The sequence below is a fragment of the Glycine max genome, chromosome 16 (genome assembly GCF_000004515.6).
Source record: "Glycine max cultivar Williams 82 chromosome 16, Glycine_max_v4.0, whole genome shotgun sequence".
Classification (NCBI taxonomy): domain Eukaryota; kingdom Viridiplantae; phylum Streptophyta; class Magnoliopsida; order Fabales; family Fabaceae; genus Glycine; species Glycine max.
The window spans coordinates 27,559,031-27,582,201 of NC_038252.2; the positions used below are offsets into that span (position 1 = coordinate 27,559,031).

General features: G+C 29.8%; 1 protein-coding gene across 1 annotated transcript; it reads right to left on the bottom strand.

The window, feature by feature from the left end:
- Window positions 1-8,175: 8,175 nt before the first annotated feature.
- LOC100799299 (GDSL esterase/lipase EXL3) lies at window positions 8,176-10,707 on the bottom strand. Its single transcript, XM_003548786.5, has 5 exons — window positions 10,363-10,707; window positions 10,114-10,244; window positions 9,777-10,010; window positions 9,132-9,387; window positions 8,176-8,494 (listed from the first exon to the last, which is right to left on the bottom strand). The coding sequence occupies exons 1-5, from the start codon at window positions 10,646-10,648 to the stop codon at window positions 8,301-8,303; spliced, it is 1,101 nt and encodes a 366-aa protein (XP_003548834.1). The 5' UTR covers window positions 10,649-10,707; the 3' UTR covers window positions 8,176-8,300.
- Window positions 10,708-23,171: the final 12,464 nt, after the last annotated feature.

Sequence of the window (23,171 nt, forward strand, 5' to 3'; positions counted from 1 at the left end):
TTTTTATAAGCTTATTTTTATGTTATGTTTAAGCTAATTTTAACTTAAGAAAAATATTTTTTTCTTCTTATAAATGTTTAGTGTAACACTCTCTACCCCGACATATATATAATCAAAACATAATATCATTCAACCAATCAATAATGGTCAATACACAAGCGTTATGCAACAAATATACTAAGACTCAATCCTATATGCGATGTGGTACAATGTTAGTGAAAAATCTCATCGGACACCTAGGAGTACATGACAAGACAGACCACACACTGGTAAGTCAGGTCACTCTCACTAGGTAAAATCATAGGGAGACCAGTCAGGGTCACACTGTTTTACAAGAATGCTCCAACCATGTGGGATCGACACAAATTTAAAGGAGCACTCAAATTGGGTGTATTTACTCTCAAGGCCTAGACTCCGAAGAGTTCATTAGGGTCTCCCTCCTTATTTAGGTCCAACCCAGAAAACATTTTAGTGCACATACTCTATCTATGAACTATACAAAACACATGACTTCTCAATTGTTCTCAAAATAATTTTATTTCATCCCGCCTCAAAGTGATTAAACTCGTCGGGTTCCCATAGTGGTTTCCATCCCAATGCTCGTCGTGCATTAATTTCTCACCCTTAAAGGGTCTTATGGTCATGAGATTGTATGATTCATAGCTCACAATTCAATGCACACAACATCTCAATACACATGTATCTCACAATTAGTCACTTATTTACAATTTCATGATCTCAATATAACAATTTATCATGCTAATCTAGTAAATCTTGTAAAAAAATACAAACAATTTATATAACAAATGCTTCTCACAACATGAGGAGTAAAACCCGTTAAATAATTTCACATAATCATATCAAAATCAAGGAATCAAAATCATAGACCAAAAACATGAAAACACTAACAGTACTCAATTTTATCAACCAATTCGCATCAGGACATCAATTGGTCCATCAAACACAACAATATCATAATTATAATCATAAAGGAACATTTATAATTCAATAAACATCCCAAAATAAATCCTAATTTAATTCTTTAAGGATCCCTACACATATTCATTCTAATCCCAATTGCGATAAACGATGCCTTACCTCTAAGCGGGCTCAGGAGTGTAGTCCGACAATGATAGCGACGTCTCTAGGGGTTCCCTAAGATTCCTCAAACTTTCCTTCTGGTTGCTCTGCTAGGGTTTCCAAGCGTTAGAAAGAAGGAGAAGCGATTGAAGCCTTCATTCCATTGTCTACATGCGAGGAGTAGCTCTCCCTCCAATAGCATTATTTTACAAATCCTAATGGTGAAGATGTGCGGAAATGCTCTAACATGTTGTTCAAATTTCCCAAAGATCCAACGGTTAAAAATTCCAGGATCATAGTTTTACTTAGATAGATTTGGGTGTATGTGTGAAAGAAAGAGAGCTCCATGTGAGGGACATTTATGTCACCACAAACACTATTGTGAAAATCTCAACGGTGGGGATGTGAAAACATGAGTTCTAAACCTGGTGTTTAAATTTAACAATGATCCAACGGTTAACAAGTCCAGAATTGTAGTTTTACTGGGATATATTTGAGTGTATGCTGGAAAAAAAAAAGGATTTTGAAAGAGAGAAGGAAAAAAGAGAAAAGAGAGAGCGTAGTTACATATCATAAATATAAACTTACCTAATATGTATTTATTTATAGTTAAGGTATTCTCAGTTTATTATTTACACTTTTTTTTCTTTATTTTATTATTTTACAAAAATGAATTATATTTTACTTCCTATCAAATGAATAATTAAAACATCTTTTTTTTTTTAATTTTCTAAGAACATATATTTATTTTATTTACCTTAAAAAAATATTTTAATTAATAAAATTGTTTCTCCTTATTTATTTAATTACAAAAATCTCATTATTTTCCTAAAAAAATATTTATTTTTAATTTATTTTATGGAAAATGGGATGTTACAATTCCACCCCCCTGAATAGAAGTTTCATCCTCGAAACTTCACTGAAAAATTGAGAAGAAAGAAATTACACATCTAGTTCCCAATACCAAGCTGTGTACCCAGTTGAAGCGCTTTTCAGTGACTTCAACCGCAAGACTCATTTGCACTTAACGACTAAGTCTGGCGATTCTCGTTTTCTCAATGATAGTATTTCATAAGTCAAGTTTTCTCACGATAATGACATCTCAATAATAATAGAATGTGAATGGCATATTATTTCAAGTTGAGTAATATCATAGGAGATATTGATGAGAATCTAAAATGAACAAACAGACACAAGGAAACACAATTAGCCATATGACCGACTCTTTTTCGAACATGAGACTATTCAAGAAAAGAGGTATAAGTTTTGAGATTCCAATGCTCTATCAATCCTAGTCCACACGTGACTCTCGAGAATACATGACTTACCTACCTTCAAATCTAGGTCTTTTCCCTCAATACGATCTTCCTCACTTCGGTATACTTGACTTGTAACTCTCACTTAGGTTCAAGGGATTCTAATGATTTCACTCTAAGGTTTTGTACTTGATACTAATTGGGTGCTAACTGGATAAGCAAAGCAGACTCCTCACTTTCCTAAACTTGTTCTAGCTTAAGGTAATCTTGACACACCTATACTTATGCCACTATATAACTTTGAACTTAAGGTCGAGTGTTTGACTGTTGTTTAGGGTATCTAACTCTCTAACTAGGATATTGGTCACATCAAGGGTTTCTTACTCAAGCTCCAATTACTAAGCTAGTGCTAATGGTTGAAACTAAACTCACAACAAGATTCTTAAGAATTTTACTCATCTCTTATACCTCATCTTTAACTTTTAAGGTTCTCACAACGTATTTGAGTAACAATAATGCCTCCAAAATGTGAAGGTGAAAACCATGGCTACCAACTCTAGATCATGCATAGATAAATCCTTTTGTGAGTCTTGAGCCGTCGAGAAAACATAGGCTACTGCTTGGCCTTCTAGATAAGCATTCCTTTAAACTGAAAGCCTACTCTGGGTACTTCACTACCCAACAAGAACCTGCTCTTCTAAGATAACACTCAATGTTTTACGCTGGCCAACTTCTCTATGAAGTTAGGGTTTACTTCCTAGAGGGGTCTCACTAGAAAGCTTAAGCTTACTCGAGTCATATCTAACAAGGGTTAAGGTTAATTCAAGGAATCATAGAACAACTTCTTGGTTCATCTACTACTTAGGGGAGTCTAATCTTAACCTTAGGTTTCCTCTCATTCCAAAATAACTTATACTCAAGAAGGATCTATAATTATCTTTCACCTAGATGTAGCATACTCTAAGGGTCATCCTCGTCTAGCTAAAATGCGTACTAAAACACCTAGCACGAAAAATGATTCTCAAGGGTCTATAACTACCTTAAGATACTCCACATACTCCAACTTAGCTTGAAACACACTAAAGCACTAATCACCGAAACCACTACAAGAGCTAACTCAGGGTGGGAGATCCTATCCATGCAACCCATGAACACATAGGGGCATCAATCTTGTTAGACATGACTAGGTACACGTAGAGTCCACAACAGGTACTAAGGTAGTCATCAAAGCATCCTCAAACTTTGCCCGGATTAAAGGTAAAGAGAACTAAGATCTATCTCACTAATCATACAACTATCACCACTAATTCTTTAGGTCATCTACCTTATGCAAGAACACTCACTCTCGAACCCCTCTATGCTCAACAAAACAACGCCCTACTAATGACCTTACACTTTCTTAAGGTTTCCCACTAAACCTCTTAACTACTCTTCACAATTTTCTAAACTACTCTATATGCTCTACAACTTTATACCAAACATCTCTACGGTTACAATTTTCTATGGGTACTAGACCTACTAGATTCTCAATCTCGCACTTAGGGGGTGAACTAAGCACATCCTCAAGGAACACACAGGACTTGCTAAGCTTGACTATCGTCTACAGGCAACAAGGATCATGCATACTTGGGTACTTCCTCTCGAAACACCTTAACATGATTGGCAAGGGTGAAGATGAGTTCTAAATCTGATGTTTAAATTTCACAACGATCCAATGGTTAACGAGTCCATGATCGTAGTTTTAGTGGGATAGGTTGGTTTGATTGTATGTGGAAAAAAAGAGGATTTTAAGAGAGGGAGAAGAGAAAACAAATTTGAGAGAAGAGAGAACGTAGTGATGTATCGTAAATGTAAAACTGACATATGTTTCTATTTATAGTTAAGGTACTCTCAACTTATTATTTAAACTATTTTTTTATTTTATTATTTTATGAAAATAAATTTTATTTTATTTCCTATCAATAAATAAAACTTTTTTTTATTTTCTGAAAACGTGTATTTATGCTATTTACTTTAAAATTATTATTTTAATTAATAAAATTATTTCTCCTTATTTATTTAATTACAAAAATTTTATTATTTTTCTAAAACTCTATTTATTTTTAAATAAAATTCTTTTTAATTTATTTTACAGACAAAATAGGTGTTACATTTACAGAGAAGTTTTTCTAAATAAATAGTGATAGATACAATATAACTAATACCTTTTCGTATTTCAACATTGATTTTGTTTCAAGCACAAGCAGGTAACATCCGATTTTGAACTGTGTTCTATTAAAGAAGCAACGAAATAAATAAAGCAAAGATACTTAACAGTTACACCACTGACTCATCAACTATGAACGTGTGCGAAGATTAGGACTCTGGGTTTGAAAAAGGTGCCGGGCTTGTGTCATCTTGAACTCATGGAAAACGCATGGATTAAGTAAACAGTTAAAAATAAAGATAAAAGAAAATGAGACAAATTAACAAATGAGTAAACATAGAAAATTAAAGATTAAAATTTAGCCTATAATAATATTTTAATGAAGGGAAAATCATGTTTGAGTGAATAACTAACTGACTTCATCAAGACCTTACTTATATTCATTACAATCAACCTGTTTCTTAGAGAAATTTAAAAAATAAAAGACTTCTTAGATGTGGCAAAATAATTCATTTGTTCATGATATATCCATATAAAATTCAATCTAATCCATCAAAATGTTTTTAAAAAATAGTTGGAGTGGATTGGATGGTCATATAATTAGATGGATGGACAACAACAATCCATCTTATTTTATTTTCAAATTCATTGGATGATCAAATTAATGTTTTATGAGCCAAAATCAGTCTAACATGATTTTTTATTTCATATTTGATTTCTTAAAATTTATTAAAAAAAATTAGAATAGTTTCTTCTTTATTAATTTTATGACTTATTTTGAATATTATAAATTTTTAAAAATAACTATTTATTTTTAAAGATCATCTTAAAAATCAATAAAAAATTTATTTAAAGTGAATTAAACAAAAAAATTATACTTTTTTTAATAAAATGTAGATAAATGAGAGAGAGTATTTTGAAAGTCATAAAAATATTTGACTTTTAAAATAATTTATAAATCCATCCATAAAAAAATTCAATGAGTCGATTGAATGGATTTTATTATATGAATCATGGAAGATGGACTGATTTTTTTAAAATGAATTGTAAATGGATTTTTTTTTATCCATCATTTATAATTAAAAAAATTATTTAGCCCATATGTTTAATTGGCCTATGGTTTCGCGATCGCGGGCTATCATCATACTAAATGTAGATTGTGACGGATAAAAAAGTTAAGAATGTGCTTTTTAGAATTTGTAATGTACATTTCCAAATTGAGAAAAAAATATTAACCACACACCCACACCATTCAATTATAATTCATCATATATATTAAATTTATTAATTTTTAAAATAATTTTAATAATTTATAATTAAATAATAATATAAACTTATTTTACATGATATTAAACTCTTACAAATTTCAAGATACAACATAAAGAATAAATAATTTATTGTTATGAGAGTAAAAGTATTTTAAATTTTCCCAACTGTCGTACAAACATACACGTAGTTTCCCAATTTTAATATCACTCAGCATACATATATTAAAGGCAAATTTAGCCTAATAATAATAAATAATTGCTGGAACAAATAAAAGAAAATAAATATGTTCAATATATTCTCTTTACAAAATAATGATAGGTTCATACAAATACAAATACTCCGGACTTATGCGATATATAGTTACATGGAGTTAGAGGTGGGTAAGCATATCCGTCCGTTTCACGTAAGGGGCCAGTCTGTGTAAGTTTACATTGGCAGCGGACTGAATCAACCCACCTCGCACTTTTCCACATATCTAATAAATTGGTTTATCCCCGCCTCGTCGATCGTGTGGGTCAAATGGGCTGGTCCGTGGGCCTAATTTTAAAAAATTACAATTTCAACAAAAATATAACACAATCAAATTAAGATCAACACAAATGTAAATAAAATCTCAACAATTAATCAATTACATCAATAAAATAAATAATGTCTTAATAAAAGAAAATCCAAATAAAAAATCTAAAATATGAAACTTAAACATCTTCAATAACAAATGATTTTTTAATTGAATGGAAGTAAACGTTGTATCACATACAATGTATGAATGAGTCTTAAAGCCGCACTTGTACTACAATTAATGTGTGCTACAAAATGCTAATGATACATCTCTTACCGTACATGTTTTTAAGTAAAGTTTGAATTATTTTTCAATTAAAATTTAAGTTGTAGTTAGTAATTTGTATAATAAAAATTTATATTAAAAGATTATACATATTATCAAGATAAAACTTTATTAGTTCTAATTTAAAAAAATAACACAGATAGTACTTAAAAGTTACTCTAGTAAAGAAATTCCATTTAAGTTTTTGTCTTATTTAATATGCACAACAATGCCTAACACTTTTTGATTTTTAACTAAAAATGTATATTTGGACTTAGTAAGCGGGCTTACGGACCAACCCGCGAACCATGTAGACCAAACCCTATGGACCATAGATTGTTTAAAAAAATTGATTCATTACCCGCGTGAACCGCAGGTCAATCCACGGACCCGACCCGCTTACCCACCCTTACATGGAGGCGTTTAAATTTATAATACTCCTTACAACAAATTCTAATTTGAGTACACACTACTATTCACTAGGAGAACCAGAAAATGACTTAATAAAGCTAATTAAGGGGTGTATAAATTAGGATTTCAAATCATTTTAAAAGAATTTATTTTTTACAAAAAAAGTCTTGTGGTATTCAATCGGTATAAAAAAGTTTTGTGGTATTCAATTATGATTTTGAAATAGTATGAATAAATTTTATAGTATTCAATTAAGATTTTTTAAAGAAGACAACAAAATTAGGTAGTATTCAATTATGATTTTCTTATAACTTATAGAAAGTCTTTTGGTATTAAAAAATATACAAATTTCGATTAACTATTTTTAAGAAGAATTTTGATGGATTTCATCAGATTTTTCAGTAGAAAACATCAATCAGATTAACTATTCTTTTTCTATTAGTTATTAAACTATTTTTTCTCTCGCCACACATACCCTTGTCCCTCTTTTAATATTATTCAAGATGCAGGTATCATATATATTTTTTCTATTCTTTTAGAATAAAAAATGTCAAATATATTTCTCTCTTATGCACTTTTTTCTTTGTTTTCTAAATTATATCAATGTTTGTCTTATATGCTAAGACTAACCATGTTTTTCTCACATTAAGTATGTTCATCATCTCTTTAACACAATACTTTCCTGACTGTCATCATCTCTTTAACACAATACTTTCCTGACTGTCATCATTAATTTCGTCATCCACATAATTCGGGAATCTTCCTACCAAATTTTCACCCTCACTCCTTTCTTCTCGTATATACTTATTATTGAACCACATTTAAACATGTTATTAGATTTATCATGAAATAATTATAGTAATTAAAAAAATTAGAAAATCAATATATAATTTTAAATTTATTGTTTAAATCCAAAAGTGAGAATGAGAAGATATTATTGCAAGAAATGTTATTATAGGACATAAAGTTAGAATCAATATACCTGTCAAAAGATTAAAAAAATATATTGATTTTTTTTATCCAAACCTCATCATTTCTTAGTATTTTTTTCACTGACTCTCGTAGTTTTGAATATATTTTTAAAAATTCACAAAATCCTTTTAAATCTTATAAATCTATAAAGTCCTTTTAAATCCTTTTAATTTTTATGATATAAATCCATTAAGATACAAACGATCGTAAAAATCTAATAAAGAAATCTAATAAGTCATTATATTCTTACATAATCTTTAAAATTCATAAGAGTTTTTTTTATGCTAAAATGGTCTTTTAAAATATTAATCAAATACAGATGACGTAGGCACTCCAATTGTTCTCAGAAGAAGTCCTTAATTTTGTTATCAAACACTAGAGAACTAAGGGCAAGATAAGCCTCCTGTGTAGGATGATAACTGTCCCAGAACAAGTAGTGAGTGGTGTTAGAGCATGTGTTTATGCTGTAACGGTTGCACAAAATGCTCACTTCTATATCCCCCGTGCCACAGCATCCTTTCTTTATCACTTCGAAACCTTGACCACCAAATATTAAAAAAAAAAAACGATGAGTCCAAGACATGAAAAAAGTGCTAGTGACAAGAAATTCAACAATAGACTAAATCACTAAATCAACACAACTTAGGTAGATTATATAGAATTTCTCCTACATCATAACCTGTGTCATGATAGTACCCCTGCCACACGAGGATCTTATTCTAGTGCTTTATTGAGTTGAGGGTTTTCCATGCTAATTGGTAGGTTGCATGGAAAGTACATGAAGGAGAGACAGAGTAAACACAATAATTATATGAAGATGTAAATGAATTTTTGCAGCTAGTTACTGATATCTTTTATGACAAAATATCTCTATGAATATAATATAATGTTACATTCTAAGTGTGACTTTGACGGTACAAATAATGACATAAAATTGGTGTACATAGGCAGCAAGGTATAATGGATAGATTGGTGTACAAATTATTATGAGGTGGTCCTGAACTACCATTTGTTCATGATCTTAACTAATCTTTATATGACATGCATTTAAAATTTTTAATTTATGAAAAAAAATTTAATAACACTTGGTTGATTATATGTTATAAAGATTAATGAGGACCATGTGATCAAAGACCACCTAGTAACGTAATGAATGCGATTGATTAGTGATTACCAAATTTAGCAGGATTTTGAAGCATGCTAAGAAATCCGTTGTAAGAATCAAGATAAACAAGCCTAGAGTCTGAAAACTTTTTTCCAAGCACAACCATCTGGGAGTTGAGCTTCGAGTTGAAGAGCATTGCTGCTTGGTTAGAAGAATCTAAGCATGCTCTATTCAAGCCTCCACCGAGTGTTCTTTGTGAGGGCACACACCCTATAACTGATAAACCAAATACTCCAATTCTTCTAGCTCCTAGTCCATAAAGTTCCTGCATCCCATTTATTAAATGTTTTTTTTCTTTTCTGAAAAAGATTGGGGAAAGAGAAATAAAATAAAATGTATGAAAAGAAAATTCCAAAGTCCAAAGTTTGGTATGTGGTTTATCAAGGAGTGGAGAATTCAAAAATGAGAGATGCCATTCATTCTCCCCTCTTTAAAGAAATTAATGTAATGAGCAGAAAAGTCATAAATGTGAGATGCCATTTGTCTACCACTATCATGCTGCTCTACCTGAATTTGATTGTTGTACAAAGGGTGGCAGTAAAATGACCAAAGATTGAAGATTAACATTTATTTATCCCTTGAATTTGTATTTATAAATTAGTTAAATTCAAAACTCACAAGAAAAGTGCACATTCATGACTTTCCAAAGCATACCTGCAAGAATTTTGAGGCTTCTGAAGCCATGAAGTCCGTGTATGAAGGAATATCATACTCAGCACTCCTAAAAGGTGATTGATAGTAAGTATTGGCAATGTCATCACTTCCTACACATACTATGTATATGCTCTTAGATACTATCATTGTCGTTCTGTTTCTTCCAACCGCTTCATTTATCTTCTTTATGTATTCCTTGAACATGTCTAATTGATCTGACAATGACATCACATTCTTGTGACAAGGAGAAAATAGACTGGAGTTAGCTCTAAGATGTGCCAAAGTAAATTATTAATTGATAGATAGCATGAACAAGGTTGAATATATGGTTATGTACCACTAATTCAGCTGTTAGAGGATCATATCCGGCACCGCCTGAGGCAAAGCTTACACCAGTGAGGAGATCTTGAAGTTGCAAATTTGGGTCAAGATAAGCAGGTAAAAGCTTCTTGACTCCAAGTTTTGCAGCTGAAAATGAAGAAAAGAAGTTAGTAAGAAATTTAGCAAAGAACAAGTTCATTCTATTCTTTATCCATAACTATACAAGATACATGTTTTAAGAGCATAAAGGTATGTAACTTTCTACCAATTATGTCTGATGGAACTAAGCCATTGCTGAACCTCCCAGTTGGTTGATTTCCTTCACCAAAATCTCTACCATATGGTGGGAAATTGCATTTGACAAGTGTGGTGATATAGTTGTTGTTTCCCGGATCTACTATAGAGTCCCCAAATACCATCACCGCTGGCACAGTCTCATTGTTTGGTAGGCTCATAACAGAAACATGTTGAAAGATGGGGGCTATAATAGAACACCAAAGAATGGCTATAAGCCATCGAGAAAGGAGCTTTTTTTGATAGAGTAAATTCATGTTTCTGTGACTACTGTTTCCCACCTTTTCTTCCTTTTGGAAGTAAGGTATCTTTTATACCTGCCTGACAACCTTGCGGTGTAGATCCCCCAAGTGGGTTTTATCCCGTTCAACAAAGTTTTTTTCATATGTACAATCAGAAAATTTAAAGACAATATGCTTAAGAAACTTACGTTTATCAACTGAACTTTGTTGGTGTCATACGTCACTAGTTAATTGTTTATATGTTTATCAGAAAGCCTAACAATATATCTATACCTTAAAATAAATATTAGAGACAAAAAATAATGATTTCAGATTTTAAAGAATGAAAAATAAAAAAAAATTATATGACAAATCAAAATCTTTTTTTTTTATAAGGATTAAAAATATAATTATCAGTTTCAATTTCAAATACTATTACACAAACCAACTTTTATAAATCTCTTGCAATTGATTGACTACAGGAGGTTGAAACTTTACATAAAATTCTTATAATTGATACAATTATACTTATAATGCACTCTAAAAACATCAATCCAATATTTGTGCCTTTAATTAGATGTTTATGGTTAATTTTTCATAACCATAGACGAAAAAATCCAATTCAAAAAAGATCAGGGACTCAATTAAAAAAGTTTATAAACCTAATTAAAAATTTGTTAAAAGTACAGCAACCAACAGAATAATTAAACAAAAAATAATCAATGTTTTCTGGATATAAACCGAAATTTATATTAAAGAAAAAGAGGTTGTTTTCATGAACGTGAAAAAATTGAAATTTACGATAATTTCTCTGCCCATTTTTTTCCCCTAAAAATATATTATGCTAAATTATCCGTAAATTTTCACTTTTTTTTTTCTCTTTCACTTTTTTTTCCCAACCGCCTGTTTGTTTTGATTTCGAAGCCCACTTTAGGTGCATTGGCCAGAAGCTATACCCCATTACTTTTGCATAAATTTATACAGGATAAAATATATTTGGGTTCATCTAAAATTTAAAAAATATTAATTTTATCTTATAAAATTTTGGATAAATAGTCACTTCAGTTTTTTTATTTTGTAATTTGTTGGCACTTTAATTCTTCAAAGACGAAAAATTAAAATTTTGTTGTTGAATTTACGAAAAGTGTAACAATTTAGTCCAAATGTTAAATATCTTTATCAAAACAAATGAAATATTTATCTTGACATTTGTGGACGGATTTGTCGGCAAAATTTTTCCTATGTGTGTTGTTGACTCCGTTGATATGTAGGATGAACTAATTTGTTAGTAAATTTTTTATGGACTAATTGTTTTTTAATTGAAAAAGTTTTGTAAGAAAGTAACCATTGAGTTGCAACAACTATTCTTTCTCCAACCACCATTATATGTTGTTCTCTTCTAGAGGTAGTTCCATTTTCTTCTCCCAACTTCACCGGCTATTTTTTTTTCCCCGAGTTGAACACAATTTTTCTTCTTCTAGTCTTCAACGCAAGTTTTGTTGTTCTCCCTCTATTGCACAAATTTTGTGGAAATGGATTGCTAGGTAATAGAAAAGCTATGATACTTATATTCCTAATTCTACAACTAAAAGGGATAAAATAAACAATTATGAATTCTTCGTTCCTTTCTCAAAGATACCAAAAGGCTACATAGAGCTAAAACACTGAGGATACACATGTCCACAATTCCAATTCCAATGATAACTACAACTACTACCAATTAATAAAAGGCTGAACTTAGAACAAAGCTATTTCTATTGAAATCAAAGTTGAAATCCCCTACAAGATCTGAGGTCGTCATTTTCCTTCTTGGACTTTCAACAGCATGAGGCCCAATATTGGTGATGGACCTTTCATTCACACGATGGGTATGGTGGAAAAAGAAGCCATGGGGAAGGTGGGTCGTCCAACAATGGTAGTGGTAACCATGAGTGTAATATTGAATGCTGGTGTGAGTTGAAGGCTGTAATAAGAACATCCAAAACATCTAAAAATCCAAGCTCAATCCTTTGGACGAGGGGTGGATATGGAAGAATTGAGAGTAAGGACAAATGCCTTGCAAATGGAGTTAAAGATAATCAAATACTATATTTTTCTTTTGCTTTTGGTCATGGTTGCATGTTCATGGTTGGTTTAGGGGTGGTAAATGGGTGTTGAATCATGTAACTGACTCAAGTTTTGTTTGATTTTGTTTTTTTTATTTATGAATTTGTTAGTTAGTTGCTAAATTGAGGAATGTATTTGACATATTATAAATTTTAGTTAAGTTCATTACTTAAAAAAAAACTTTTATTATAATCCAATGATTATAACTCGGTTGGTAATTTACGCTAAATTTGTGAGGGAAAACTTGAGTTGATCTCACACAATACATCTTTAGAAAGAAATAAAATTTTTTAAGTGTGATTAAGTCTTAGATTAAAATTAATTTTATAGTCAGTCCAAAAGACTGAAATTTGTATAAATACCTCATGTCTCAATAGAAAGTTAAATATTCTAATTACAATATTTTTTTTTCTTAAGGGAATTACGATAGTTAAAAAATCAATTATATCATAATTAAGTTTAGTTATTTTAAAATAAACAGATCTTTACATTGGCTGGAAATGTATGTAGCTTAAAACAAGCATTTTTTTTCTTCATAAAATTCCAAATAAAACGAGCTCAAAATTGGCAGGACCATGCATACTCAGCAAATCATTTCATAAGTCTTCTTTAACTACGTGCACTGTACAACTAAAAGAAATTCTTCGATATTTTCTGACTGAGAAAAATTTCTTACTTATAACGTAAAAAAAATATTTAACATACCACAAAATTAAGTAAAAGTTTCTCACCTAGGACACGATATACCAAAGAGACCTCTTAGCTGTAAGATCACGTAAAAAAAAATAAATTAAATAGGAATACGGCAACCACCGACGAGGCACATCACATGGGAACATGCATGATTAGCAAAGCCATCCAATATTAATGATCATCAACGGAAGTGGCAACAGCCACGAACTTTTTATGCCTTGCCTGTAGGCTTCAACAAGATTCAACTATACAGCTAATTTATTACGTTACGCCCTCCTTTTTCTCTTTTATTATGGCAAGATTATGAACAAGCTTCTTCTAACTAGTTATAAGAAATTTATCCACGCACATGCCAATACTCTTAATGTTGTATTTCCTGCCCAATTAACATTAACAATATATTCAATATTCAACTTGAATAGAGTATATTTTATTTTTTGGCAGTGTAAACCTTTAAATTAGTCTTTAAGATTGTATGGATATATAAGACATTTTAATCCTCGAGATTCTAAAAAATTTGTTAGTCCCTTATGCACAAAACATCTTTCATATTTTAGCTCTTCTTGATGCAAAACATGACAATGAAATACAAGAGAGAAAAAGACTAAATGAATGACATTTTGTGAAGTTAGAGACTCCTAATAAATGATTTTCAAAATCTCATACACTAAAATACTCAATGTGTACAAAAAACTCGAAAACTAATTCGAGAGATTACCCTTTGCTTATCTCTAATTGCCTTGTGCTTTTATATGATCAGTTCTAATATTAATTATAGCGTCTTCATCCCCAGTTGTTTACTACGTTGCTTATTTAAAGATATTTTTACTTTTTTTTTTTTACTATTAGAGAAGATCTACTTGTTTGTTATGTTAAGTTGTTTAAAAGTTCCCGTTACTCGACTTTCATTTTTTTTTACTATTTTTAACAAATAAAATAAAGTGAAAAAGAAGGACGTTTTAGTGATTATCTATCATTTTTTATACTCTAAAGTTGTGCAGATCAAATTGGTTGGTGTGATGGAGAATCCAATATTAGATACTCATTTAAGAGCAAAGGATCCATCATTTTGGTCAGGTGACAATTTAATTTTGGAAACTCAAAGAACAAAAATGATGCTTCAGTCCTAAATGTGTAAAAAAAATGTGACTATTTTGTCATGTTAAATTTGTAGGACCATTTTGTTATTAAATTATAAGTTTAATTATAAAATTTATTTTCATATTTTGTCTATTACACTAAATCGATTTCTTATTTTTTAATTCACTATTTGAGTTCTTTATATTTTAATTATGGTCTTTGACGTTAGAAGAACATTCTTTTAGTATTACACTTAAGTGCTCATTTTAATATTTTTAGCAAAATATAATTTTATGTGAAATAGTTTAAAATTTAATTTTTTTTAATTTATTATATTTTTATAATCTTATATATTATCTTTAAAAATATAATATATAAGATTAAATTCTATTTTCACATAAATTAGAATATATATACTTATATAAGCTTTATTTTTATTATATATTATATTTTTATAATCTTATATATTTTTATCACACTATTCAAAACTTATTTTATAAAGTAAATATATAATATGAATTTCATCTTTAATGTATATTTTTTTTACATAACTTATAATTTCATAAAATGATAATATTTTATTATCTTTTTAATATTTATATATGTGATTTAATGATAATATTTTTTTAACCTATATTAAGATATTCTTATTATTTATTATAATAGTATTTTTTTTATTTATATTTAACTTTATTTAATCACATAATTTTTTAAAAAGAATTAAATTATATAGTAAAGATATATAATTAAATAAAATGACAATATTTCCTATTTTAAAAATATTTATGTATGTAATTTATTGACATTATTATTATTTTTATCTATATTATAATAAATAGCATGAATATCTTAATACAGATAAAAAATATTGTCACTAAATCACAAGTATTATTTTAAAAGATAAATATAATATATAAAATAAAAACAAAAATTATATAAATATACATATTCTAAATTATGTGAAAATAGAATTTAATCTTATATATTATATTTTAAAAGATAAAAGATAAGATTATAAAAATATAATAAATTAAAAAAGAATAAAATTTAAATTTTGAACTATTTTTGCATAAAACTTATATTAGTATTATATTTTTGCATTAAATATTTAAATGAGTACTTGGACGTAGTATTAAAAGTGTGTTTTTCTTATTTCAAGACTTTTGTTCCTTTCTTAAGCATTTTTTAAGTTATTATTTAAGAAAATATTAATCAACTTTCTAGTCTAGTCAACGTTTATATTTAGTGTAATAAACAAAATAGGGGAAGGAATTTTGTAATTAAGCCTAAATTATAATGTTCAAATATTAATTTGACATTTAATTGTATTTTTCAATGACCTATTTAACATTAAGTTGTAAAATTCAGGAATCAATTTGTCATGAAAAAGTTATATGCAAGACATAATTGTCATACTTTTTATATATTCAAGGTCTAAATTAGAATTTTGTTTTCTCATAGACTAAATTGTTATTGATTTATACATTTATGAGTCAAAATGATTATTTATCCATTTATTTAGTCTTGAAAAGTGTCCTTATAAAATGATTCAAAAAAATGACCTAATCAATTTCTAGTTCATTGGAAAAAATTGATTAAAAAATTCATTATATGTACGTAGTGAATACAATATATGTATAATTTTTCATTATGGATCATCCCTGCTATTTTGGGGGTAGTCCAGAAGAGGCGAAGCAAGATGAGGTGAAGAAAAGAGATTCGGATCAACCATAGCAAGAGTCTTTAGCTAGACAAAAGCTGAACCCAACTAGTTAATGATGATATACTACGTGGCTTACGTCCTTTAACATACATAGGAAATACGTCAAGATCACAGTTGTGCTTAGCTTTTAATTTACATCAAAGATAAATATGGATTTTCCACATTTATACATTAAGGAAGTTGTAATAGTCCCATATATAATGGATTTGCCTACATCTACATGGTAGCAGCAAATCTGATTGATCTGCAAGGTCTCGTGTTTTCGTCTCATATATTTTCTTCGTATGTGCCTACACATATATATTTGCAGAAAGCAACGCAATAACTAACTGTTCAATTCACGTATCTTTTGGCCAGAATTAATGGTTAACTTCTTAGCTTGGTAAACTATCGTTGCATTGCAATGAAATTAGTATTTATTTATTTGTTTTTTGGTGATTTGCAATGAAATTCGTATGAATCAATCTATGCAGTCATTAACAATATCGTATAAGCATCTCTTGTAATGTTCCACTACTAGAAAAATGACTTTTTACGACGGTTATTAAGTGTTTTTAACAATGGTTGTAAACCGTCGTTGTATATAATGTCGTTGAAACGCAATTGCTTTTTATGACGGTTATTATAATAACCGTCTTTGAAAGTTAGAACAATTCAAAGACGGTTATTATGTAATAACCGTCTTTGATAGTTACATCTGGTCGACATTCAAAGACGGTTATTATGTAATAACCGCCTTTGAAAGTTACATCTCCTCGAGATTCAAAGACGGTTATTACATAATAACTGTCTTTGAATGTTACATCTGATCGACATTCAAAGACGGTTATTATGTAATAACCGCCTTTGAATGCAGTGTCTGATTTGACATTTGAATTCAAGGTATTTATTCCTTGGCAGAGGCTATGATTGAGAGTCTGAGACAACAAATTATAGAATTCCAGGGAACATTTACTAGTAAGTAATAGCATGGAGTCTATCTTAATTTTAGCATTTGTAAAAACACACCATCACAGACAAAATTAGGAAGCTCTGAAATGGCTTCAGTACTTTACTCATGGCTTTTAGTAGGAGGAATCATCACATTTCAAAGGAAATAAAATTAGGATTGCAGTAACTCAGTATCTGATTGTAAATACCTCTAATCAAATGCATAGGGATCCTCTGCATATGGATTAAGAGACCCTTCTGAAAACAAATCACCAATGTTTGAAGGATGAGGATGGCCTCCTCCTTTGATGCTCTACATCAGTGATGTGCAAAAAAGAAAAATCATATGGATTAAGGCAAGCTAGATTTTCTAACCTTTTGTCGAGATCTTTGAGTCTTCAAGATATACTTGTTTGGCCTTATATTAGGTTAAGGCATTTCATAAGATACGGCCTAGGGGCCAGGAGTCTCCAGGTTGAAATTTTCTGGATTGTTTAATTAGTTATAGAACAAAACATGAGCCATGGCCCATTTTAACTAGTTGGACAAAATTGCAAGATATCAAAAATACTCATGGGCCTACTTAAAAATTGTAAGACTTTAAAAGTTAGTACTTAACATGGTATGACTGCATGAGATCTCCATGACCTAGTGATCAAGAATTCAATCCTTATTGTCCCAGTCTGATAACTAAAATAAATTTCAGCAATAGGTTTAAGCACTGAGGGGGGAATTATAAGAAAATTACCATTCTAGTTATAAACTTCAAGGTTTAAGCGTTAATCCTTGACACTAGATGTTTCAACAAGATAGGATAACCCTGGTTTCAACCAAGGCTCTCTGTATAGTGAGGAGTCTCCTACAGAGAAGCTAGGACTCTAATTCAAGGAGGGCTGCCACATGCTTAAATGCTATAGCATTTTTTATTTTATATTTGACCATGAACCTGACACAAGACAACCAGACACAACAATTCCAGATAACTAACAAGATAACCGGAAATATTCAAAGCCAAAATTTACTGGGTGTAACAAGTCAAACCAATGTATGGATAATTATATAATTATAATCCCTAAAGGCAATGGTCTAATCACAATTCACCACGAATCATCAACCTGGTATATGGGTGCTCTAAATGAACTGGATGTTACCAAGAGTCTCCTCCCATTTGCATATAATGCCATCTCATGTCTGCAATATTTTGAATCATTGAGGGGGTAACAGAACCTATGGAAGGCAAAAAAAAGGTCATGCTATGAATTATTTCTTCAAACAAGTATAAAACCAAGGATAGGAGGAACCGGGATAAAAATACTTTAGAAAGCAAGCCAAATACTCTAAATAAAATATTTACACTTATAATATTGGGACCCCACATCGACTAAAAAAAATATGGCCAATATAGTCATTATAAGACTCGGACAATCCTAACCTTCCAAACCAATTTTATATTATTGAGTTGTTAGACCCAAAGCCCAAATTGTAATTAGGATGTTATAATTCTGTATTAGGAAGTTATCTAGGATTAGGCATTTATATGTTGCATGATAGTTATATATAGGTTGTGTGACTAATTTGTAGAAGGCAATTAAGATGTTTGATTGGAATTTCTGGTATTTTGAAAGAGGAAATTCCTTGTTAGGGAGAAACCTTGTCTTTGTTGAAGTTTGTACTAAAATCTGGCCTAAAAAAACCAGATTATTTCTATAATTTATTCATAAATAATGAAGTCTGTTTACTTCTTGAGTCTGATATGACAATCCTCTATTTCATGCATCAAATTTTCCTGCATTTGGCTAATAAAAACTATTTTGAGCCGCACAAAAGAAAAAAGAAACAGTGTACATCTAAGTGTAAGGTGTCAAACTAGAAATATACCTACTAGAGTCTCTTGACCACAGGATTTGACCTTGATTTTGCAAACTCCACTCAAAAATTTGACAACAAAGAATAAATTAATATAAGTGTACAACCCATTTCACAAGCTGGAATAACATTAAATTTATAATACTTACCTTCCCATCAGAGCCCAGGCTAAAAATGCTAGTCTCATCTGGAGGCTCTATTTTCTCTTAAAGCCAAGTCAATATTGACAATGATCAAACACAAATCCATAAATTTGTTCTAGTTCTGAAAATTGATCTCATTCAAAGTTATATAAAAAAAGTATGCATAATAGTTAGTGGAAAAACAATAAAATTGTTTTAATATGCACAGTGAGATATGTCCATCACATAAATTTACAAACATCCTACGATTAAAAAAAAATCCTAAATTATTTTTTCTATTTTTGGCCAAAAATTAAAATGAAGAAAAAATATAAGATTTGATATTATCTGAATTTTGAATGTTCTTATAATTAATATTAAGAATAAAATCCTAAATTATTTTTTCTATTTTTGGCCAAAAATTAAAATCAAGTAATATTGATGAATTAAAATACCATAAAACTTATTTTCATAATTAATATTAATAATATAACATTTAATCTAATAATTAAATTATATCAGTCGATATAATTGTAACAAATTACTCAGAATCATACTCACTAATACAGTTATTCGGATCTACCAACCAAGTGCCCAATTAACCAAACCTAGAAACCACCCACAAGTTTGAAGCTTTTATTTCTTAAAATTAAATGACAGCTCACTTGAATTGGTACAGATATTTTTCAAGAATAGGATTTATGAGCCTCTTGTAAACGCTTTCTATGACCGGTCTGAATTTCTTTCAAAGGAATGAATCTCATGAACCTATCACTATACATTCCATATATTGTTCTTGTAGGCTGTGGTGAACGAAGATTCTATTGGGGATGTAATTGCTTTACAACATCAAATTCGACTTTTGAAGGTGGTATCAGTTATTTCTTGTAGTATAAGTTTTATGTGAGTAGCTAATTTAACTAAAATGATAAATTTTTGGGCCAGGGACAAGTTTTGAGGCTCTAGAGGTGCTAATTTAACATCATATATTGTTACTTATAAGTCTACACTGACCAACAAAGAACAAGAAATAAGGGAGCTTATAGATAGGAAGCTTATAATATTTTTTTTCCTGAACCTCATATTTTTGAATTTTTTATTTATTTTCTAATAATATCCTCTTCGCATTTGCATATTTGAATTTTTTATTTATTTTCTAATAAAATTTTATTTTGCGTTGAGTCCCTAATAAAACAACACTTTTATTCTTGACCTTTGATACTTTAATTAGCGAATTTTGTTTTAGTTCTGACTAATAACTAATAAAAAATAATTATTAGAGAACAAATACAAAATTTATTAAGTAATGAGGAACTACAAATAAATGTTAAGAACAAAAAAAATTATTCTTATTAAGAACTTAACACAAAACAAATATTTATTACAAAACAAACATAAAAATCGAATATTTATTAAGGATGTATACTATATTTAAGGTTTTTTTTTTAGTAAAACCCTATTACCCGTCATCTTCTCAATAATACAAATGTCATTTACTATTCTGTTATAACACTATTGAGGACAATACTGTGGGCTGACATTCAGAGAAGGATTTATTGAATTTGCCATGTAAATACTTCATACATCCAAAAATTTCCCATAACTGTGTGCAAGTTGGTGCTATTTTGTTTCATAAGACCACAACTAATGATTGATATTTTAAGGTTTAGTTGTACTTTTTGTTCTTTTGCAATTTTCAAGTTTAATAGTTTTTCTATTTTTAAAATTAAGAAAATTCAAAAATATTCAAAATGCAAAAAAATATTCAAAAATGTTATAAGATACAACTATATTCAAAGCTAGACTTGAATTCAGAAAATAGTAGAGCACTGAGTGGGGAGCTTTCTCAAATGGTCTCCCTTTAACCAAGATGGTAATTTTCTTTCTTGGCCAAAGAAAGATGGTAATTTCCCAAGAGAACTATTATATAAATAAGCACCATTTTGTTATTTGATATTGCAAATATAAAACTCACTCTTTCAACAGTAATTTTTAAAATAATTATTCAAAATATATTTTATTTAAAAGCATACTCCTTGTGGACCAGATTTTTAAGATGATGCAGAGTTATGATCATATTATTGTCAAACAAGAGCAATGTGTTTTATTGTATCCGCTAAAAAAATGCATATAATACCCACCCTATAATTAATTTTCATTTTGTGTTTTGTTTCCATTGGGTTGTTTCACTTTAGGTTGAATCCAATTTAAGTGAAAGAAAAACAGTTTTAGAGGTTTGTGAGACAATTGTAAAGCGAGGTGGGAACTTAGCTGGTGCAGGAATAGTGGGGATTGTACAAAAAATGGAAGAGGATCAGATACGTCCAACATTATTTTTTTTCCTCATAAACATAGTATTGAAATTTGTATTTTATATAAAATACTCAAGTCTCTTGTTGCTAGATCTTTAAATAATTTTAGTGGATTGGTACAGTAATCAGTGTAATTTATATAACTGTTTTTTATAGTAACGTAATTTATATTAAATATTACAATTTTTATACAAAAGAAAGAAATAAGAAGAGAAGAGAAAAATGTGTAATAAAATAAATGTTGTGATAGAGAAAAATAAAAATGTGAAAAAAATTGTAAAAATGTAGTATTAGTAACATTACTTATAATGCAACTAAGGTTCACTCATAATGCAACTAACTAGTAACATGAAACAATACCGATATTTGAACAACGACATGTTACAATCATACCACTTTTTAAAAATAGAGACATACCTCGAAAGATGCTCAGTGTGAACGACAACGAGTGCGGGGATGCAGTTACAGGGAAAACACTAACACAAATGTAGTGATGACGACATATAATCTGTACCATGGGGGAAACTATCAGCTGGATCAATCATACTCAAATAACAATTCATCATGTTTAAGGTTTATAAAATAGTACAACCAGTAAAGAGGTTTATTTTAACTGAAATAAGGATAATTTAAATATTTTGTCAAACGGAAACAAATTAAGTTTTGGCTAGTGTTGTGTGCTAGTGTTGTGTGGTAAAAATTAACTTTTTTTTTATCAGCAAAAATAAGTATTTATATTAATAAAGTACCAGAGGTACTCAAAAGTACAGATAGATGGGTCAGATTTTTGGTTCCATGGCAGACTTAATGTAGTGTAACATAGAACCAATTTCTGGGTACATAACATATAATAAACTCTAGTAACAGTCTAACATTACACCCTGAGCTACCTACTAAAACCACTTGTGATGTTACTTGACCAGTGGTTGTAATGGGTAAGAAAATCCTTCTTTAAGATTCGAAGCCATGTCCATAACAAAAAAACTGCATCGTCCAGCAGTTTGGTAGCGTCAAATGTATCATTAGCAAAGATGATTTTGTTCCTATGCCGCCAACTTGATTTCGTGCCCAACTTGCTTTTTTCTTAGTGTGGGTGCCAAGTTCCCATTTATTATTAGAATGGAATTTGTGGTTCTTTCATTTCAAAGTTCAAGTGGGATGTTATATTCTTAATTATTTTCAAAGTTTAAGCTACCCTTATATGCAACAAATTCTTAATTACTTGATCATAAATGCTCTAATAAAGACAAATCATACTGGATGTTGAAGTGTCAAAATATAACCTCCTAAATCAAGAGAATTCTTGTTATATGATTACCATTGATTATCTTTGGACTTTTGAGATTTTATTTTCATTGTTAAGCTATTAGGCAGTGCAATCAAAATAACAACATTCTGATAAATACCTGTGTTTTCGTCCACTTAAAAATAAAAATAACTAAGATACTTGCTAGGAAAATGAAAGTGTGGTAGCAACATAATTTATCAAAACTATCTTCAAATCTAGCAAAGAAAATATTGATGAATAGGAGCTTATGCTTACCAATGACCTGGAGCAGTCTTTGTGTTGGTGTGTTGTCTACATACCCAGTATTTTAATGAAGCTTCACAACCTACATTTAAAAGAAAAATATATTAGGTTCAAAATAATCGTGTCAAAACTACAAACCAGATCAGGACATGGCAAATACATTTATATATACATATAGTTGAACATTTTGACAACA

What these genes read in the sequence shown, in the direction of transcription:
- LOC100799299 (XM_003548786.5), bottom strand. Translation starts at nt 10,648, where the DNA reads ATGAATTTACTCTATCAAAAAAAGCTCCTTTCTCGATGGCTTATAGCC. An exon ending in AGTTCCATCAGACATAATTG is followed by an intron (nt 10,245 to 10,362) that starts GTAGAAAGTTAC and finishes CTTCATTTTCAG; the next exon opens with CTGCAAAACTTGGAGTCAAG. An exon ending in TCAAAATCCTGCTAAATTTG is followed by an intron (nt 8,495 to 9,131) that starts GTAATCACTAAT and finishes TTGGTGGTCAAG; the next exon opens with GTTTCGAAGTGATAAAGAAA.